The sequence below is a fragment of the Camarhynchus parvulus genome, chromosome 10 (assembly GCF_901933205.1).
Source record: "Camarhynchus parvulus chromosome 10, STF_HiC, whole genome shotgun sequence".
Taxonomy (NCBI): domain Eukaryota; kingdom Metazoa; phylum Chordata; class Aves; order Passeriformes; family Thraupidae; genus Camarhynchus; species Camarhynchus parvulus.
Window position 1 is genome coordinate 2,558,972 of NC_044580.1, and position 21,310 is coordinate 2,580,281.

General features: G+C 49.2%; 2 protein-coding genes across 4 annotated transcripts in view; one reads left to right on the forward strand and one right to left on the reverse strand.

Moving 5' to 3' along the window:
- The window catches only part of BBS4 (Bardet-Biedl syndrome 4), a 37,541-nt gene extending 29,756 nt beyond the window's left edge, over positions 1–7,785 (forward strand). For both annotated transcript variants that reach the window (XM_030955655.1, XM_030955654.1), the window contains 4 exons: positions 521–590; positions 3,886–4,027; positions 4,605–4,812; positions 6,335–7,785. In XM_030955655.1, coding sequence (XP_030811515.1) covers positions 521–590; positions 3,886–4,027; positions 4,605–4,812; positions 6,335–6,492 — 578 coding nt within the window. In that variant the 3' untranslated portion in view covers positions 6,493–7,785. The remainder of the gene's footprint in view (positions 1–520; positions 591–3,885; positions 4,028–4,604; positions 4,813–6,334) is intronic.
- On the reverse strand, positions 7,394–20,128 carry ADPGK (ADP dependent glucokinase). Of its 2 annotated transcripts, none has more exons than XM_030955657.1 (7): positions 19,870–20,128; positions 17,024–17,249; positions 15,694–15,756; positions 15,318–15,438; positions 14,812–15,008; positions 14,010–14,108; positions 7,394–13,549 (listed from the first exon to the last, which is right to left on the reverse strand). In XM_030955657.1, the coding sequence occupies exons 1-7, from the start codon at positions 20,082–20,084 to the stop codon at positions 13,001–13,003; spliced, it is 1,470 nt and encodes a 489-aa protein (XP_030811517.1). In that variant the 5' UTR covers positions 20,085–20,128; the 3' UTR covers positions 7,394–13,000. The 2 variants fall into 2 exon arrangements, with proteins under 2 accessions (XP_030811517.1, XP_030811516.1); XM_030955656.1 differs by having other exon boundaries at positions 7,394–13,552.
- Between the last annotated feature and the right edge of the window lie 1,182 nt (positions 20,129–21,310).

Genomic DNA, 21,310 nt, shown 5'->3' on the forward strand with positions numbered 1-21,310 from the left:
GCTGATGCCCAGTCTCTTCTCTCTGGGGAAATAGAAGGGAAAGCTGCAGTCAGGTCCAGATTAAACATTGGAAAAGACTTGACACATGTGAGACTGGGGTTGGGTTGCCTAAGGACTGGGTGTGGGTTTCCAGCACTGGATATTTTTGGGATGAAATGAGATAAACATGTCAGAAGCGACATTGTATGGTTAGATGGGATATTGGGAAGAAATCCTTCCCTGGCACAGGGTGCCCAGAGCAGCTGTGGCTGTCCCTGAATCCCTGGAAGTGTTCAAGGCCAGGGCTTGGGCAGGACTTGAAGCAACCTGGGATAGTGAGAGGTGTCCCTGTCCATAGAAGGGTTGAGACTGGATGAGCTTTAAGGTCACTTCCAAGCCAGGCCATTCCATTCAGTAGGGTTAATCCTGGCAGCAGTCCAGACAACCCTGCTGACACCTATTTTATGACATTCACAATTGTCCTAAAAATCAGCTGCTTGTGAAACATCTCCTCCTGTGTGTATGTTTTGCTTTGGTGCAGTTGCTCTGACCAACCTTGAAGACATTGAGAATGCCAAATGTTCCTATGAGCAAGCTGTGGCCTTGGACAAGTAAGTTTTTGTCAGAGCTGTCACTGGTTTGGGTTTGCTTTGCCTCCCTGCACTCATTTCCTTTGCCTCTCACTCTATCTCAGCCCTAAATGGTTTGTAGTTGGGAAATACTTTGATTCTTGTAGCTGTGACAGTGCCAGTATTAAAACTTTTTTTTTATTTAATTTAAGTCAGCTCTGAAAAATAAGAGAGGATTTTATTTCAGAGCAACCCAGAGCTGGTTTTTGTTTTGCTCTTTGGGTAGTGAATCAGTGGTGGTGACTTTGGATGCCAGTCCTCCTTTTGGTGAATATTTATACACAGTGGAGCAGATTGAATAGAAGAAAACATATTTTTTAACCCAAAGTTTGAGCACAGTGCAGAGCAGTGAGATGTCTGGGGTAGAGCCTGTTCTGAATTGGGCAGAGGGAAGATTTTAGCTGGGAGAATGTGCAAGAAGTTTGTATAAAGCTAGTTAAAGGGCAGCTCCTTCATTAAGAACATCTGTGTTTGCAGTCTAAGTCTTAAAATCAGAGCACTTGATTTCAGAAATGTTAAGCTGAACCTCAGAGTATGTCATCATTCCAGGCACAAAACCAAAATTACCTCATATTTATTAATAGTTTTGTTTCTCTCCCCAGTTTACTGTCAATATTTGCACACTTAGACCTACCAGCACTCCAGAGTGTGTCTGCAGGTGACAGAGCAGGGCCAAAAGCACTTTTATCTGCAGGGCCCACACAAGGTGGTGGTAGATGGGACACCAGGGATGAATTCCTCCCTGGGAGGGTGGGCAGGCCCTGGCACAGGGTGCCCAGAGCAGCTCTGGCTGTCCCTGCATCCCTGGCAGTGCCCAAGGCCAGGCTGGACAGGGCTGGGAGCAGCCTGGGACAGTGGAAGGTGTCCCTGCCATGGCACAGAGTGGCACTGGATGGGCTTTAAGGTCCTTTCCCACCCAAACCATTCCATGATTCTATTCCTAATCATCTTTCCATGCCTAGCAAGGGAGGACAGGACCTTAAAGGCAGCTCAGACTCCTTAGTCAGGGCCTTCTGTGCTTTGCTCAAAGAGAAAGAGCAGTAAATGGGCTCTACAGCTTTGCCCAGGTATTTGGCACGTGGGCAATACTTCAGCTCTATGGTCTGACCAGGAAAATAAACTCTCATCAAAGCAAAAATGAATTCCCACTGCCAGGGCCTGCTGGGGGGAACATCCAGACTGTGAGGCTGAATCTGGGTCCCCACAAGTTTCCCTTGCTCTGGTGTGTTCTGAGCTGATGGGGATGAAGGTGGTTGGTTGCCATCACCAGGAATGCTTTTGTAGTGGCCTAGGTGCCATGCTGGGGGCTGGAATGGAAATAACTTGGAAAACTCTTTAGAAAAATGCTTCACTCCTGGTTGTGGCTTGTAACTGTCCTTTCTGTGGGTATTCAGCTATTGATTTCTCTCTGACTGTCATATTGCTTCTCAGCTCTTGAAGGTGGTGAAATAGCTCCATCAGGTTCAATTAATTTTAAAACTGCCTGTTCTCAGGACTGTCTGATCTCCTCAGTGTTTTGGAAAGACAGGGAGGAGGGCTCATTCTGTGGTGGGCTCAGCATTCCAGTTTCCTGGTTAAAGGAGAAGCCATGGCTCTAAATGCAGTGAGATTTCTTCTAACAGTTGCCTTCCTTGCACTGGGATGGAGAGACACCAGGACTGGAGAGTCAGGGCCTGCAGGTTACACTTCATTTATTGCCCAGGGCCAGCAGGATCCTTCCCTTGTGCATTGCTCCAGAGGAGCAATGGGGACAAAAAAGTGAAACAGCAAACATGCATTCACAAAACTCACTGCCCATCCTGGTAGTATTTCAAAGTGCAAATCTACAAGACACTTCACATCCTGTCTGGTCAAGCAGGAGCTCTAGTGAATAAAAAGACACCATTAATCCATTATCACCAGCAAAAATTAAAGGCAAAATAGAATTAAAATATATTTTAACCTAGGATATTCTTTATAAAACTTTTACTGAATATTATTTATTTATTTATTTATTTATTTTTGCCTCTGCCTTGGCCATGGATGGTTTCAGTTATCCCAGCCATGCTCCAGGAGAGGGCACCAGTACCTCACTCACATTTCTTGTCAACCCAGGGAGCATCAGAGCATCCCTGCCTGGCCTGGGTGCAGGGATGCTGCTGTGGGGTCCACACAGGGAGTTGGGAGCAGGCAGAGCTGCTCCACCCACCCACCCTGGCTCTTGAGTTTGCTGGGTCCCCAGGACGAGGTGACAGATGAGGAATCTGACTCCATGTTCTCAGAAGGCTGATTTATTATTTTATGATATGCTATGATATTAAAGAATGCTGTACTAAAACTAAAGAATGAGAAAGGATACATCAGAAGGTTTAACAAGAATGATAATGAAAAACTCGTGACTCACTCCTCAGAGTCTGACACAGCTGGCTGTGATTGGTCATTAAGTTAAAACAATTCACATTAAACCAATCAAACAACCACTAGTTGGACAAACAGTCTCCAGACCACATGCCAAAGCAGCCAAACAGGGAGAAGCAATCAGATAATTATTGTTTGCATTTTTCTCTGAGGCTTCTCAGCTTCCCAGGGGAAAAAATCCAGGGATTTTTCGGAAAACATGACAGTGACACCTGGCTCTCCTGGCCAGCCCAGATGGAGAGGGTTAATGTAACCCAGTGAAGGAGATGGATTGTTTGGGAAATGAGAGTGTGTGAGCAGTTCTGCCTTGTGAAATCTTCATTCAGGAGGGGGCAGGGGTGTGCAGGTGCCTGTGTTCACCTGTAGCAGTACCTGCAGCTGTGTGTGGTTTTGCTGAGGTACGAGAGAGAGGAGGTGAGGGAATGAAAGGTAAACAGCACATTCTGTGGTGTGTCAGGTTGTGAAATAAAACCCAAGAGCAGGGCTCTGTTGTGCTGCCTGTCCCATGATGAGCTGCTCTCCTGCAGACTGGGAGTCCTGGGAGACTCTGAGGTAAATCAGAGAAACATAATCTGTGTCAGTATGAAAAGGCCCCATCACTGGTGGGGCTGGGAGACAGAGAGTCCCAGGGTTGCCCCCAGAGCTGGCTGTTGCAGAGAGGGAGGCAGTGATGGGGGGTTTCTGTTGGCACTGACACCCAGGGCCTTTGCAGAGCCCAGCACTGGGTCTGTCATCAGGCAGGGGGGTCTCAGCCATGCTCCCAAAGCACTTTGTCAGACAATGAGGTGTGTCCAGCTTTGCTCAGGCACACCTTAGCATTCCTGCAGCCAGGATAAGTGTTCCCTCAGGAAATGTGATGCATCCCATGTGTCTGCTGCAGGTGCAACCCCCTCATCAACCTGAACTACGCTGTCCTGCTCTACAACCAGGGCGACAAGGAGGGGGCCCTGAGCCAGTTCCAGGAGATGGAGAGGAAGGTCACCGTGGCCAGGGAGAGCAGCACACCCGACTTCGACCCTGAGGTTTGTGCCTGAGCTCAGGAGCCACCCCAGGGCTGCCAGAAAATGAGGAGGAGGTTTGACTTTGAGTCCAGTTATTAGGAGGAAATTGTGCTTGTGAGATTTTCCAGGCAGAGCAAGCGCCTGCTGAGAGCTGCTCGCTTCCTTTCTGCTCTTTGAAGCTCAGTTCTTCAATCAATACACAGCAAGACAAGATTCCCTCTTAATTAAGGGACTGAATTAGTGGAGATGTTTCCCCCAAGCACCAAACTGTAGCCAGCTCTCCACAGATCTTTTCTTGTCGTTTTTTTGTTGATGGAGTTGTTGACTTTATTGTTCTCTGAAGTGTCCCTGCTTACAGTTCTCTTCTCTTCTCTTCTCTTCTCTTCTCTTCTCTTCTCTTCTCTTCTCTTCTCTTCTCTTCTCTTCTCTTCTCTTCTCTTCTCTTCTCTTCTCTTCTCTTCTCTTCTCTTCTCTTCTCTTCTCTTCTCTTCTCTTCTCTTCTCTTCTCTTCTCTTCTCTTCTCTTCTCTTCTCTTCTCTTCTCTTCTCTTCTCTTCTCTTCTCTTCTCTTCTCTTCTCTTCTCTTCTTTTTTGAGAAGATGGTGGAGATGGCCCAGAAGATGGGAGCTGCCCTGCAGGTTGGGGAGAGCCTGGTGTGGACCAAGCCTTCTAAAGAGTCCAAATCCAAGCATAAAGCTGCTGGGTCAGGGAAATCCAGCTCTCAGCAGCCTTTAGGCTCCAACCAGGCCCTGGGTCAAGCCATGTCCTCTGCTGCAGCATATGGGAAAACCATGCAGCTCCCCCCAGGTACATCTGCTCTGCTGTTCTTTCAAGTATAGGTGTGGGAGAGAAGAAAATAAATCTCTCTTCCCTTTGGAAGAGTTACAGCACCTGTGTGGGAGGGGATTGACTGCTCACCCAGCAGTGAGGGCAGTATTTGGTGATAACTTTCCCAGATTTCTGGATTCAGGAGGATGCTCTGTGTAGTGTATTTCACTCTCCTGCTTTTGCAGGGATGTGGGAGGCTGGGAAAGTTTCCCTTCCTGTCTGAACCACAGTGGGCAAGATTCCATTAGCATGAGATTGTGATCTTGCTCTGGGAAGGAAGCAGTTTCAGCAGCCAGACCTCTTGCCTTTCTTTGCAAGAGCCCAGGAGCTGCCATGCACAGACAGACTGCTGCAGAGAAGGGAGAAGATGGATACAATTTTCCAAAGTACTTTCATCCATTCTCTGACAACAATAGCTGCAGCTGGATTGCTCCAGAGCTGCCCATCCTTGCAGGTGTTGCTGGATTTAGAGGGACTGAGGGTTCTCAGGAGGTGGTGTGAGCCTTTGGAGGCTCAGCCCATCACTGCATGTGCTGGGGCTGGGTGGGAGCATCTCCTGAGCCGTTCCAAGGCTGACCTCCTCTCACCCCTCAGCTTCCAAGGAGGAATGCCCTGGAGATGTTGCTCATTGTGGTGATTTTCTGTCACTCTCAGTCTTGTTGCCTGTGGGCTGAACCAGGAGAGTGGTTGTGTAACCCAGGCCTCTTTCTTTGGCATCCCCAAGGACCTGTCCCATTTCTCACACATGGAATAAACTTTCCATGCAGGGAAGACTTAGCCAGAAAAATCTGAAAAATAAAACACACCAAGGGTTTAAGGTTTAACCTGAAGGATTTCATCATCCAGATCAGAGAAGGGAGCTGGTTCATAACATCAGTTGGCACCCTAAATGGAAATGTAGAAACAACTTGTGTCCTGTTGTGATTTAATTCTGTAAGTAGCTACTTTAGCTGCCTGGAAACTCTCCCCATATTTGCTAAAGCTGTGAAGTGAAAACAACACTTGGGCTGGGGCTCCAGTTTGAGCATAAACCAGCTTCAGTGGAAATGGAAGTGGCACTTCCCTGTGAGGTGGTGAAGTCCTGGCACAGGGTGCCCAGAGCAGCTGGGGCTGCCCCTGGATCCCTGGCAGTGCCCAAGGCCAGCTTGGACAGGGCTTGGAGCAATCTGGGATAGTGGGAGGTGTCCCTGCCCATGGCAGGGGGTGGAATGGGATGAGCTTTAAGGTCCTGTTCAACCCAAACCATTCTGAGATTAATTATTCTAGAAAATGTTTTCCCTTCCAGGGCATGAGTTAATTCCTACATTTGTACTGAATTCTGACTGTACCTGAGCTTCCTTTCAGCAGGATTTCAGGCACAGGGTCAATAAACCAATGGTAGGCAGAAGGAATCTGAGGGTAATTAAAAGCTGTGATTGTTTTGCACCTCTGCTGCTGAGAAGGACATAAAGAGCAGACAGCACACACAGAGGCACAGAGTAACTTTGTGTTCTCTCCCCAGGTGCTGCAACACCAGCTCTGCCAAAAAAGCCTCCCTCCCTGCCTCTGGAACCTGAACAGGAGCAGGACTCAGAAACGAGCCCTGAGGAGAACTCAGCTCCCACAGGGCACGAGGAGCAGGGGAAGGAGAAGCACCAGAGCCAGGAGGCAGCAGAGTAGGGCAGCTCTGGGCAGCACAGGCAGTGCAGGAGCCTCTCCAGGGCTGCCTGGGACTGGGGAAAGGGACCTGCCTCACCCTGCCCCATGGTGGCTTCTCCCCACTGCCTGTCAGTCTGGATGGAGCCGTTTCCTATCAGTGATTTCAGCCTGTGGCTCTGCCTTGTTCCAGGGAGTCCCTGCAGTGACCAGAGGTTGCTGTGTAGCTACTCCTAGTGCAGTCACAACTCACCACACAGCTCTCCACAGGCTGGGTGTGAGCCCTCCAGAAGGACCTTTAGCAAAGCCAGCAGTAGTGATTTAGGATCCTGGGTGGTGAGGAGAATCAATCCCTTCCAGTGGCTGAACTGGTGAGCAGCTTTGCATAAAGAACCAGTAAACTGAAGCTTCAGGGCTCTGTGTTTGCTGGTGAAGCTCCCCAGCTGTTTGACAATTTATTTCCTGCTTTTAGTTCTGTACTCTTGGACTGTATCCCTCCATAATTAGCAGCCCAGGAGGGGAAGGTTGGTCATGGAAACATCCTGGAGACAGCAGTGTACAGGCAGCATGAGCAGGGCTCTGGGTACATCCCAGCCTTCAGCTGTGCTCTGTGGTTTGTTGCTCTTATCCAAAAGGCATTAATGCATCTTTAGAGCCCAACCAGGAGCTGAAGTGCTCTCCTGTTCCCTGGAGAACACTGAAAGAGTAGGACCCCTCACTTTCCCCTGGGTTCTGGTAGCCCAAACTGACTGCTTATCTTAAATGTGGCTTTTTGTTCCTCTCAGGTGTCCTTTTTGCTGGGTTTTGTGTCAGTTCAGCCCCAGGGCAGCATTTCTGTAAGGATTCCCTCCTGCCAGGAGTTAAACAGAATTTTTTTTGCAGAGCATTGGCAGTTTGAAACAAACTAGACAAGAAACAGTGTCAGTCAGGTACAGTGCAGAGATTTTTATTCACATTTAACTTCTTACACTGAAAGTCCCTGCAGCCTAACAGAGTGCCTGGGGAGAAGAGGTGAGGATTGAAGACAGGGGCTGTGAATTCTCCACTTCAGCCCCAAAACTTGAATTCAAGGCAGATTTTTGTCCTGTGATGCTTTGATGGGGTAAGTGTCACACAGGGAGCACATACTGCACTTGGAGGTACTGTGAAGGGATTTATTTTAAATATATATTTTGTGAAAAGCTTATGCAACAGTGAACCAATTCTTCTATGAAATGAAGCAGTAACACCTTCTTTCTTCCTGGGAGCTTCATATCTAAGAGAGCATTTTTAAATATGTAATTCCAGTTGGATAATAAATAGAGCTGCAATTCCTGTGCTGTCCCCTTTCCTCCCCTGGGCATGGTGATGGTGGCATTTGCATGCAGTGAATTCCTGGGATCATTCTGGAGAGCATTTTTGTGCTAATGGTAATGAGGCTGGACTGCCCTTTCAGCTGGAATTAAGCAAGGGAGTCTTCAGCAGGACTGCACTGAGGCATTTAGGGATTTTGGAAATCACACCTTATGTTCCAAAACCTGTTTCTGGCATCAGCCATAATTCTAATCCCCTCTTTCCCCCCCTTAACTGGAAAGAATCATGAGCTTTATTTCAAGGGAAGCAGAAACCATCTGCTTTAGGACTTTTCTTCCCCTTTTTAGGGAAAGGTCTGTGATGAACAGGGTAAAGCAGAGCTCACAAGGTACTTTGCATCTTGGCTGCTGCACAGGAAACAAAACAAAAGTCATTCAGACATCAATGCCTGAGTGGCAAGACCTTTTTCCAGCCAAGAGTAATGATCTGTCTATCCAGCAACATGTGTTCAACCCAAAAAATGTGGTGTTGAGGTCCCTGAGACAAGTGGATGCTGATTTATGCTACAGGCAGTACTAGTGGGTACATGCTGTGCTCCTGTGCTTAGTTGTGACTGAACAAGGTGGATGTGGGGGCCTTAAAGCTGTTGAGAATTTAGATTTCCCAGTTGGGGAGTGGGTTTCATTTGGCAAAGCTTCTTGTGCAGAGACAGACAAGCCTCAGTGCTGAATGAGGGAAAGCTTTACTAAAATAATGAGCTCCACACATAAATGCATTCAAAAAGAGCCCATGTTGTAACAAGTACTCCATCTGCCAAGACTTTTCTAGAAGAGAAAACCCAGTTCTGCTACAAGGAAAGCTCTACCACTCCCTCAAACCACACTGCTGCAAAAAATCTGTGTTTTTAATGGAAGACACAGGTGAGGTTTGAACCCAGTTTTACCCAGTGTGCACCGAGGGGCAGTTTGCCTGAGAAATTCACAGTGGAGGTTTCCAGGGTTTTTTTTTTTCCATTGCCTCCCCTTGCATTTTAATGGGATAATTCCTGCCATCATTTGTGTTCCTCAGCTGCTGTGAGCTCTGCTGAGCACAGGCTGATGCCAGGCTGTTGGGAACAGAGCTCCTGGCACAGGAGGGAATGGCCATGTGCTATTTGCAACCTGCACCTTTCCTTTCCTGAGGGAGGGAACATCTTCCCACCAGAGTCTGGATCAGTGACTCCCTGAGAACTCTGCCTGGATCCAGCTGAGATACCACACAAGGAACTGCTCCAGAGTGAAAGAGGAGAACTTCATCCAACATCTCCAAGAGGTAGAACCAGCATTCCTGGCTCTGAAATCCCAAGTTTTACTGCCAAGGTTACTCAGACTCAGTATTTTCCTCTGGTTTTCTCCTGTTCCCCCCAACACTCTGAGGTTCCTTAGCCCAGGAATAGCAAGGCAGCAATTGTGTGACACCAGTCTGTGCCAGCACTGCTCTGGAACAGATTGCACAGAGACAATACTGGCACAGAGACCCTTTAGCTGTTCACTCACTCACAACCCTCAGCTTTCACCTAAGCTGCAAGCTCCAAAAGAACCCCCAACCAACATTTTAGGATAACTGGAAATTGAGTTCTGTTGTACCATTTCACAGAACTGTCCCATTATTTAACTCTTTGCTCAGGACATGGCTGGAAAAGTCACCCTGTGGCACACAAACCCTGATAATTCAGTGTATCATTACAGAATAAATAGTGAAAAAAGAACCCAAGCACAACTGCTGATGGTTTTCCATTGGGTTTTGGAATGGATTTAGTGCTCTGCTGCTTTCCAGGCTTTGGATTCCAGTGGCTGATGAGTTGAGCTGAGCTCTAAAACATCCAGCACAAAGCAGTTAATGAGGTCTTTGCTAAAGGCTGAGGAAGAACATTTCAGCACCAGTTCTGTAAATGAACATGGGAAGGGAGGTCAGACTTGACTGGGATCTCACACATCCCAACAGGAGATAACCAGGAAACAAAAGAAAATCAAGTAATTCTGAGTAATGCTGAGAAACTCCCCTGGAGAGGAACAGAGGTCAAGAGCCTTTAAACTGGCAAGAGTTGGATTTGGGATTGGCTCTTCCATGGCACAGCACCAAGGGCACAGGGGAGAAGGAACGTGTCCTTTGAGATCTGCCAGGCCCCTGTGATTCACACCTCCCAAATAATCCAGCACTTGACCCTCAGTAAGTGCCATACACAGAAAACATGGGAAGAATGCTAATTTTGGATCATGGATAAGGCAAAATAAACCCAAGCCAAGGTGGTTGCAGGAACACACAAGTGAAAATTCCAACGTGCACAGGTTTTATCATGGAGAGCTGTCACAGTGCTGAGCTCTGCTGCTGCATCTCCAGCAGAATAAACATTTCCATTGCAAACCCTGCTCCAGGAGTGAGGCTGGCTGAGGTTTGAGTCATCCATCACTGTGGATTTCAAGGTACAAGTAACGCAGGAGAACAAATAGAATTTGTAGAGACAGAGGATGATGGGGAACAGGGTCAGCTCGAGCCTGGGTTTGAAGCTTTGGTATTTCTGCAGCTGTTGAAGCAGCTTTTTTTTGTTGTCACTACTGTAGCTGTGCAGAGGTGTGAGACTGCAAGTACAGGGGAAGCATTTCAGCAGCTCTGTCTCCCTGTCATTAATTTGGGAAGGCAGAAGGAAGTTAAGCACATCATGTTCACAGCATGTGAAACAAAGCAAATGCTGCTGGGCCCCTCCATTCAATTCAGATTTATTACCATATAGATTGTTCCACAACTTAATCAGGGATCCCACTGGCACAGCTGATGAACAGGTCATGGTGGTTAAGGATTCTCCTTGGGAAGTGACTCTGGGTGCAGATGAGCTCTATGTGCCTGATAAAACAGATTTGGGTAGAGCAGCAGCCTGGCCCTCCCCAGCTGCTGGGATTAGAGCTGGGACTCCCCATGCCAGGTGTTCCAGCACACCCAGAATGGGCTGCAGCAGAAATGTTTACCTGTGAGGAGCAGCAGGAAGAAGGAGCTAACAATAATTATATTAATTGAGCTTTTTGGCCCAGATGATTCCTAAGGAGTAAGCTCCTTTTTAATGATTCTTTACAGCAGTTAGTGACTCAGATTAAAAAAGCTAATTTTAGCCTGTCATGTTCCTGTTCAGTGCAAGCACAGCTGACCCTGGGACAAGGTCTGTATGTGCAGTCACATGTTTTTAGGTGGCCCTAAGAAATGTCAGTCCCATCAGCCTCACATCCCTGGAGGTGTTTTAGCAAGAAGGAAGTGAAATACAGCAGCAGGGCCATTGCTGATGACAGCTTGTGTGTATTTAGTTTTGTTTTGTTTCCAGGTCCAGAATCCACAGTACAAGCCAAGCATCAGTTTCCAGCTGGCAGATCCATGGCCTTTGGTGGCCCTAGGAGTGAGTGGAGTGCCAAAAGGCCACCATCCCAGGCTGCAAAACTGCCTTGCTAATGGCCTTGGACCTCTAAGTGAGCCAAAAAGAGAGGTTCTTTTCATTTATTTTCAGTTTTGGAAGACTAAATCAGAACTCCAACTCCTGTGCTACAGTTTATCAATAATAATAATAATAATAATAGTAGTAATAATCATCTTCATAAAAAAATAATCTGGGTAGAAATGCCTCAAGTCTTAAGAAGATACTGCACCTGGATAAAATGCTGACACTCAAGGGAAGCTCCAGGTGGGCTGAGCTGCAGGAAAACACAGCACTGACTGTACTTCTGCTCTGTACAACACAGAACACTGCTCAGGGGGAAAGCTGAATACACATGACAGACAGCATTGTGTGCTGAGTCAGTGCAAGTACAACAGCTGCCAATTTGCATCTTTGCAGAGCAGCCAGGATGGCTTTTCTCAACAGAGAACACCACTGACAGCAGCCTGACAGTATTATTGCAACAGATCACTCCACCCTGAGTGACACAGACTCTCCTCCCTCCATTGAGGTGCAAAGACTGACCTGGAACAACCTCTGCCAAGCTCTGGTAAGGCACAGGCTTGCCCAGACAGGCTGATTGCACTTAACCCAGTTCTGCTGAAAATTGGCTTGAGAGCTGTGCAAATACACTCCAGGTTCCTGAAGTGGCCAGAGACAAAACCATGCTGGTGCTCTGCAATTCTTAGTGTGTGACTGTGAAAAGGTAAAAAAATAGAAGCAAAGTATTTAACAAGGACACATGATTCTGCTTTTTTTAATTTCACAGGCCAGAGCAAAGAAACTATCAGTGACCTAGTCAAAAAAAAACCCCAACATCAAACCCTAAAAAGGCCACCTCACTTCAGTCTTACCTGGAAAATGCTGCTGCAGCTTTTGAGTTTCCAGAGGGATCCTCCCTGATATATTAACCTTTCCTAACAGAGGGCAGGGAGACTGAAGAATTTGGCACAACCATTCTCAAGCAACCAAAAATGAGTCTCCAGCACTCAAGAGCTTTTCTGTAACACACCACCAGCAAAGTATTTAGTGTACAGCAAGCAGAGGGAATGGTTTGGGGGTTCCCTGGCAGGGAAACAGAGCTGTCCCCCAAACAGAAAACCTGATTATCTTCACTCCTTGTTTTCTAAAAACGAAGCACAGGCTGCTGGGGCTCAGTTGAACACCCTTAGTCACAGATATCCAGAATCACTTGTGCAGCCTGGAGTAGGTTCAGTCTGTGTCACATTTTGGGACCGTGGCCCCCTCTGGGGCTGGGCACACGGAGAGGTGATTGCACCAGGCAGTAATTCCATCCTCACCCCAAGGAAGGTTTGCAAAGTGCTGGGAGGAGATAACCCACAAGCCTTTTATTTTGAATTTACCAGAGGCAAGGGCAGGACTGGGCACTGCTGTGCTCTCCCTGGGATGCAGGAGCAGGAAATTCTCCTGCTGCTGCATTTTGCAGCACTACCAGAAAAGATCCATTCTGAGCTGAGAGCAGCAAACTTTGCCAGCCAGGGATTTTGGTCTTTGTGTCCCTCCCCCTTAAGACAAAGCCAGTTTTCACATTAAATATTAAAACATTTGCACCTGACCTGCACGTGAAGCGCTCGAGTCACTGCTGAGTGACTGGAATGTAGCTGACAGTTTATACCTGGAATTATTCTTTGGCTCTTTTACAGTTATACCCAGAAAACACACCACACCCTGGTTCTGTTCCTATACCACCACTGCTTCAAATCCCAATCCACAGGTCTCAGACACCGTGCAGTGCTGGAGAAGAAGGAGGCTCCTGGTTTGCTACTGAGGATACACTTCAGAGTAGAGCAGTCCCTCGGCTGAGATGGCATCCCCGAGCCCCACGGTCCGCACGGGATCCTTGCACACCAGCACGGGGGTGAAGTGGAAGGAGATGCCTTCCCTGTGCCACTGCACCACGGGCTCATCTGGATTCAGGGAGATTTTGGATGGTGCCTCCGTGTGGGAGGTGACAAACTCCAGGGGAGCTTTGAGGAAGACCTTGCTGGTGTCGATGGTGTCGGTGGCACAGGCCTGGGTGCCGGCAGCCCTGGCCCCAGCTGCCACTGCTGCTGCCTGGTTGCCCCAGTGGCCATCCACGGTGACCAGGATGTGGTAGGCCAGCGTGTGGAAGTGGATCCGGGTCAGGTCCGAGGCCCGTTCCGCCGTCTTGCCGTGCTCCTTCAGGATCCAGAAGAGGATGTCACTGACCACCCCCACGTCGGGAATGCCGCTCCAGGAGGCCAGGGAGGCGTGGGGACCAGAGGCAGACTGGGTGAGGAACAGCAGCTCCTGCTCGTTCAGCCCGATGGAGTTCACCAGGGGAAAGACCTGCTAACAGAAACAGGGACAGCACGTTTGCCTTCAGGAGCAGAGTCACACCTGGGAGTCCTCCCCAGGCTGGGTTTTGCAGTACCCTGTTGCTGGCTCAGAAGCAGCACCCAGTTTCCCAGTCACTGCACTTCCACAAGTTGGCAAGAATTACTTAGCAAGAAAACATTCCATTTGGTGCAATTAATTTTCCAGACAGTAAAGAATAACAACACATCAGCTCCACATAAAACATAACACTGAGATCAGAGCTGTGTCAAGCCAAACACGGAACCACTGGGAAAGAAATTCTGCAAAGGAATTGAGGGATATTTTAAAATTATAAACTCAGCTCAAATTCATTCCTCAGTTCATCTTCCAATGTATAGTCCAAATGTTGAGTTTTGATTTCTATATTCATGCACTAGTGTGTGCACTGTGATACTGAAGTGAAAAGAGCACATCCTTTCATTTTCCTTACCTGATGCACAATGTTGCTCATAAAATCTTGATCAGTCATACTGGCCAGCTCCAGGTGTATGGGAATGTCAGTTGGGATATCAGAGATGGAGGCCACAGCCTACAGGCAAAAGGAAAAAACAACCTTAGAACACATATTTATTAAGGAACAGAAGAAGAAAAAGGGGTTTTTGACTCAAAAGACACATCCTTTAATCTCCCTGTGTGTGGATTTAAACAATTCAATGGGATGTCTGACCTGTGTATGCACTGCTAAGGAGAGGAAATAAAACAACTTCTAGTTTGCAGAATCCCAGGGCAGGAAAACTGTATCCAACCTTAATCTGCTCCCAGCTCAAAACCTTTCTAATGGATTAATTCTAAAAACCTCACAAATCTGAAGCAGCTGCAGAGGAGCTGATCCCAGAACATGAAAAATGCCAAAGCCTTGCATCAGTACAAGCCCTCAGCTGTAGAACAGGTGGCACAAGACAGATGCTCTTTAAGGAATGCAGGTGTTGATTATAACCTGGATGATCTGTGTCCAGCACAGAAAAAGCCTGGTTTAGCTGCTAGATAAGCCCAGTCAACATCCTCCAGCCAGGCAACCAGCCCTTCTTTTCCCTAGGCAAGCCACAGAATCTAAGAAGAGAGTGTTACATGATTAGACTTCAGCCATTGCTGCAGCTCCCACTCTCCTTTTGGCAGTCAGTACTGAGATCTGTGGGAGCTCTGAAGGCACAGCCTTCCTACCCCTCCAAACCTCGGGAAACAAAACACACCTGCAGGGGAACTGAAGGAAATCCAGGGATTCAGTATCTCACCTCTACGAGTCGCCTCTGTCTCATCTCCTTGCTCTGCCCTTCCATCATGTGAAGTCCTGAAAGCACCACCAGGTCAGGCTGGAACTCATCCAGGCTGGACACAAACACCTCCAGCATGTTCAGGGCGCCGTTGGACAGATCGTGGGAGAAGATGAAGCGGTTGGCAGCGGGTGCCCTCACTCGGCCCCACTGCTCACCTGGGGTGGAGCAAACAGGACCAAGTGTGTGTGAACTGGTTTATTCCTGGGTAAAATCACAAATTCAACGGGTTCCATCAGCAGCAAGAAAAGCCATTTTAGCTTTTAGAACTGTTTTACCCTGAATTTCATCAGCGGTTACCAGCGGCTCATTACAGAAGATTACCAGTTTCATCAGATTTAACGTGGTTAAATCTCTGTTTTCAGGGAGCATTTTAGTGTTTATGGAGCTTCTGAATGACACCCCTCAGGCTGTGCACCAATCTTAGTGATGTTCAGGGGTACCACTGAACACCTGCTCTGTTGTACCTGCTTGATATTCCAAGATGAGATGGAATTCATCTCTTTCCTGCATGGATTCAGGTGGCACAACCACATTGTCATCGAGCAGTTCATGGAGTTTGGGACCAACTGGGCCACAAAGGAGGATCTAGGAAACAAGGAGAAACAAAGAAAGTTTCCCTTGCCATGTCCCTTGCCAAAATTTAAGCATCACCTACACAACTGATTTTAAAAAGTTAATAATTCAATTTTTAAAAATCAGCTTGGAAGTCCAACCATATGTTCCACCAGCAGAACCTAAGAAATAACTGCCAGATCCCCAAAATCTACACAGAAGTAACATGAGACAAGCAAATTAAAGAACACAAGCCAATGGCATGAGATGTTTGGAACATGTGTGTACCTTCAGGTCTGGGTTTGTTGCAAGCTTCTGCCCGATGAGAGCAGCATTTCCTCCCACGTAAAGCTGTAAAACAAACAGAGCTGGGTGTGGGCATCCCCTTGCTTTGGGACCTTTAAACACATTTAGTCCTCAGCACAGGCTGGAGATTTTGGCTTTTTAGAACAAGGTTCAGCAGTACCCAAGTTACTAAAAGTTGTTGGGGCTGAAGGCAAAATGATCTTACAATTCTCTCAACAAGCTGAGCATTCTTTATTTTTAATCTAAATATTCACCTTCAGGTAACAGCCACATAAAAATCAATTAATCCCCAACACTGACAGCACTGTAAAAACCAACTCATTCAGCACATAAACAGCCTTTACTCCTGTGCAACCTCTCTGTGGCTAAAGCCCTGTGGGTTTTTAGCAAGGCTGACAAGGAATCCTTTAAAATCTGCAGCAATTCTTCCTCCAGTTTGAGGCTGAGTTGAAACCTGCTGCCTGTGCCCACGTGAAGTGAAAGGAACTGTGGGTAGTAAAGGTCAAAATTTCCAGTTAAACTCTGATTTGAGCTTGAAAAGCAGTGAATATGGGTTGTCCTGAGGTCACAGGTGCTCAGAGGAGGACATGGAGAAGGTCAAGGGCTGCTCTGGAGCCAGGCTGGCAGAGCTGGGGGTGCTCACCTGGACAAGAGAAGGCTCCAGGGAGACCTCAGAGCCCCTGGCAGGGCCTGAAGGGGCTCCAGGAGAGCTGGAGAGGGACTGAGGACAAGGGATGGAGGGACAGCACACAGGGAATGGCTTCCACTGCCAGAGGGCACGGTTAGATGGGATATTGGGAAGGAATTCCTCCTTGTGAGGGTGGTGAGGCCCTGGCATAGGTTGTCCAGAGCAGCTGTGGTTGCCCCTGGATCCCAGGTGAGGTTGGACAGGGCTTGGAGCACCCTGGTCCAGTGGAAGGTGTCCCTGCCCATGGCAGAGGGTGGCACTGGATGGGCTTTGAGGTCCCTTCCAACCCAAACCACTCCTGGCTTCTCTCACAGAAAACAGGCCATACAGCTAAAAATCAGGCAACTCCTCACTCCAGCCTCTTTTACATCCTCAGCCCCATCTGGTTCCCAAGAGACATCTCTGAATTTCAGTTTGGGAATGTCAGCAGGGGAGAAACAATTTAAAACCCTCCCCCTTCATTTACAGTGAGGGCAGAATCCCAGAAAAAACCATTAACACAAGTCAAGCTACACCACAAGCTTCTTCCTCAATGATTTGCTCTCTGGAGGGAGAATGAAAGTCAGCAGTGACAGGGAAGTCAGAGAGAGGATTCCCAAGGCTCTGTGCTGGGTGCAGACCCACCTGTGCTGCGGGGTGCTCCGAGGCTGTGCGGGCAATGTCCTGGAAGGCCTCGGCATCGCTGAAGAAGCGCTCGGCAGCCGCCCCTCTCTCCATGAAGTGGGCAAAAGCCTCCTGCAGGTCCTGCCCAGAGTTCAGCACTGCATGGTCCTTCCCATCACTGGGCTCCAGGCCCAGAGCCTCCAGCAGCTTCACCCCAGACAGAACCACGTCCACGCAGGCGTTGACGCTGGGAGAGAGAATGAAAAGGCGTCCTGGGAAAAGCAGACAGACCTCAGGGCACCTGGGGGGCAGGGAGGTCACATCCCTGACTCTGCAGGGGGAGAACAACCAGCCAAAGAGGAAAAAGGCACAAGAATTTCTTGAAATTTTCTCTCTGCTTGACTGGCTTTTCTTGTGCTCAGAGAGGGATTTCTAACTTTCTGCTCCACGAAAACAAGGAAAGCTGCGTGATCCAAAGGTGGTTGAGTGTGTTACAGCACAGGTTCTACTTCATTTCCTGCCTTGGGCTTGCTTAAAATGAACAGGAATAGTAACAGTGGCATTTTAAATTCTTAGAAGCTTTTAAAAGCTTCTAATACCCATGTATTTTGGGTTTAAAATGTGCATGTGATTCAAAACTGCATGTTAAAAACAAAACTGAAAGCGTTTCAGTCAGCTAGATCAGCCTCTGGAGTTTCAACTATTCCTAATAATAGCCAACCCACACACAACTCCCCACACAGGCTGGCTCTGTTTACAGAAAGTCAAGAGAGCAATTTGTCAGTTGAAATATTTGAAAAAGAGTTTCCAAAGAATCATCCCAACCTTACAGAAACAGCATGCAGTGGAAACACGAGAAAAATCCTGCAATTGTAAGGGAGGCATAAGAACAATTTCAGCAGATTCAGGTTTTTTTGGAAAGTCTGACTTGCAGTCCCCATGTCTCATTGATTTCATCACAGTCTAATTCAGACTACAGGACAGGAGACTTTCTGGCAGGAACCAGAACCCCAGAAGACAATTTAGAAACACTTGCCCTTGTCTCACTCTGTGGTTTCAGAGCGATAACAACAAATAGGAAATAGTTCCTGAGATAACACCAGCAACTGCACAGAGATGCAATTTAAACATCTTCTGTAGCTGCTGTCAAGTGCCATTTCTGTTCCTCTGGCCCACATTTCCCTGACAGGGATCCAAACCATCAATCAAACTCGTGCAGGATCCCCGAGTTTCTCCACATCTCCCCCCAGGACACTCCAAAGGCCAGTTCCTGCTCCCTGTCAGTGAGGAGTGCTCAGCACTCAGCGTTCCCTTGCAGTGACCTCTCAGGAGTCACATTTGGGCTGCAACAAAAAAAATGCTGCATCACACAAAATAAAGGACATGAAAAACCCTAAGGCTTTCCATTCCACAAGGTAACCAACCCAGAAATCCTCTGGATGTGCATCACCTGCTACACCAAGGACAGAGAAATTCCCTTGCATCGCAGAGAAAAGAAACCATGAATTCAAGCAGCACTTTAGCCCCAAATTTATCTTTTAATGAATCATTACAGATCCAAGGGGATAAAACTAAGTCATATTCCTCTGCTAACACAGAGCCACACAGCCATGGATGTGGATAACTCCTTCCAACATCCAAAGGATGATTCTTCCAGTCAAAGTTATCTGCCATGTCCATATGTTTAAAAGAAAGTGAGTCAAGTACTAAATATAAGATCAATGTGACATTCCTGAACTTTCCCCTTGTTCTCTTCCCACTTTAAAAAGAGAAAGGGTGTTGAATTTCCCTGAGCTCAACATCCATTGCCTTCCCTGTCCCTTCCCTCCTTATCTGTCTCCAGCTGTGTCTGGCCTCAGTTACCTCTCCCCAAAGAAAGGCTTCACTCCTTTCTCCACTTTGTAACTTGTCTCTGGTACCAATTTATTGCCAGCCTGTGCTGGATGGACCAGCAGCTCCAACTGACCCTAACCCCAACCCTGAGACTGCACACAAAGTTGTTTTACAGACAATCAAGCTAGGAATAATATCTCTGAGAAGGGCTCCAAGAGGGCCAGAGCCCAGCTTAAATCCCCACCACAGGAGAGTTCTGGATCATTGATCCCCTCGGCCAACACCCAACTCCGACTGAGCAGCACTGCGGGAGGTGCTGCACTCACATCCAGCTCTTTTTCATGGAATCATGGAATGGTTTGCCTTAGAAGGGACCTTCAAGGTCATCTGGCTCCATCCCCTGCCATGGGCAGGGACACTTTCCACCATCCCAGGCTGCTCCAAGGCCTGTCCAACCTCACCTTGGGCACTGCCAGGAATACAGGGGCAGCCACAGCTGCTCTGGGCACCCTTGGGCAAGGGCCTGCCCACCCTCACAAGGAGGAATTCCCAATATCCCATCCATCCCTGCCCAATGGCAGTTTGAAGCCATTCCCTGTGTGCTGTCCCTCCATCCCTTGTCCCCAGTCCCTCTCCAGCTCTCCTGGAGCCCTTCAGGCCCCGGCAGGAGCTCTGAGCTCTCCCTGGAGCCTCCTCTTGTCCAGGTGAGCACCCCCAGCTCTCCTAGCCTGGCTCCAGAGCAGAGGGGCTCCACCCTCAGAGCATCTCCGTGGTCTCCTCTAGATTTGCTCCAGCCACACCACGTCCTGATGCTGGGGACTGCAGAGCTGGAAGCAGCTCTGCAGGTGCGGTCTCACCTGGGCGGCGCAGACACATCCCAGGTACGGGATACATCCCCCTGCACGCCGGGGCCGCAGCACATTCCGTGCCCGCACATTCCGTACCCGCACACGTGGACACCGGGACGCGCATCCCGGCCCAGGCGCGCTCCCGCCCCGCCGCCAGGGGCGCTCCCCGCGCGCTCCCGCACCTACCCGACGGCGACGCGCGCCCAGCCGCGCGCAGGGCGGACAATGGCCGCCTGCCAGGCCGCCACCGTGCGTGCCTCCAGTGAGCGGGCGCGGCGCAGCGTCCCCAGCAGCGAGGCCGAGAGCTGCCGCAGGGCCGCGGGGGGCAGCTCGGGGCCCAGCACGCACAGGTAGCCCAGCGCCAGGGCCAGCAGGCCCACGCACACCGACCGCTGCCACATCGCGCCGGGCGCGCTCCGCTGCTCCTCCTCCTCCCCCGCCGCCGCGGCTGAGGCGGGGCGCCGCCGGCGGGGGCCTCCTTACGCCGCCTCCGTAGCGCCCCGCCCCCGCCGGCCGGCGGATGGCGTAAATCTCTTCGGGAATCCCGGCGCGCCGCTCCTTCTGCGCAATCTGCGTGCGGCCCGGCCGTGCGGTTGCGCTACTTGCGTAAATCGGTGTGGGAATAGCGCTCCCCTCTGCGAAACTTGCGTGCGGCCTGGCAATGCCGCTACGTCACCTGCGTAACTCGGCACAAGAATAGCATAGGCGGCAGCGGGCGGCGCGTCGTGAGGGGAGATGGCGGGACAGAGGCTCCCTCACGGCACCGCCGGGCCGAGCCCTCAGGCAGCCGGGATGAGGAGCCCACGGTGAGCACTGCCCCGGTGCTGGGGCCTTCGGTAGCGCTGAGCTGATGCCTGCACTCCTATGTACGTGGTGCTGCTGGCCATGCCCTCCCCGGGGTTCCTCGTCACGGTGCCGTTATTTCTTTGTTCCCCAACACCTTTGTGGGTCTGTGTTGTATTTCCACTCTGGCCCAACAGCGCAGTGCCTGTAGTCCCACAGCTTCTCTGCCCTGCCTCACACTAAAGTTTCTCTGAAGGCTCACATCCATCAACCCAGTCACTGTCTGATAACCAACCCTAATCTATTTTTTTTTTTTAATGAAAAAGTTCCTGGTCTGTCTCGGCCTCTTCCGTGCCTTCCCCAGGGTGCGGTGGCCTCATTAGATCTGCCCACACCCCTGAGGGCCCCGGCGCTGGGAGCAGGCCTGGGAACGCCCTTTGCTGCCTGGTGCCTCCCTCACAGAGATGCCCTAGTGAGCGAGAAGGGAGGTTTCCCTTTCTAATGAAAGGGAGTTTTTCTGGGCTTCTCTAGAAATCGCAGAAGCGTTCACTCAGAGACTTCTGACAAAATTTGCAAGAGTTTGACAACTGTGTGCCACAGCGCGTTGGCTGAGGCAGCTGATAATTTCCTTATTCAGTTCTGTGTTGTGAGTGATTGTCATCTCCTCAGACTGTGACAAAGCAAGCAGTAAAGGAAATAGATTAGCGAAAGGCTTTTTTGCTGATTTTTCTTTCTTTTTAGGATGGTATTTAGTCAGCAGCCATGCCATGGATTCATGTCTGGCCCTCATGGCTCATTGGCTGACCATCAGGTTCCCTTTCTTCCTAGACATTGCCATAAAGGA

Coding starts and splice junctions, on each gene's coding strand:
- ADPGK (XM_030955656.1), bottom strand. CDS start 20,084: ATGTGGCAGCGGTCGGTGTGCGTGGGCCTGCTGGCCCTGGCGCTGGGC. Junction 17,250..19,869: donor TGGGCGCGCGTCGCCGTCGG/GTAGGTGCGGGA, acceptor TCTCTCTCCCAG/CGTCAACGCCTGCGTGGACG. Junction 13,553..14,009: donor TGAGCAACATTGTGCATCAG/GTAAGGAAAATG, acceptor TGTTTCTGTTAG/CAGGTCTTTCCCCTGGTGAA.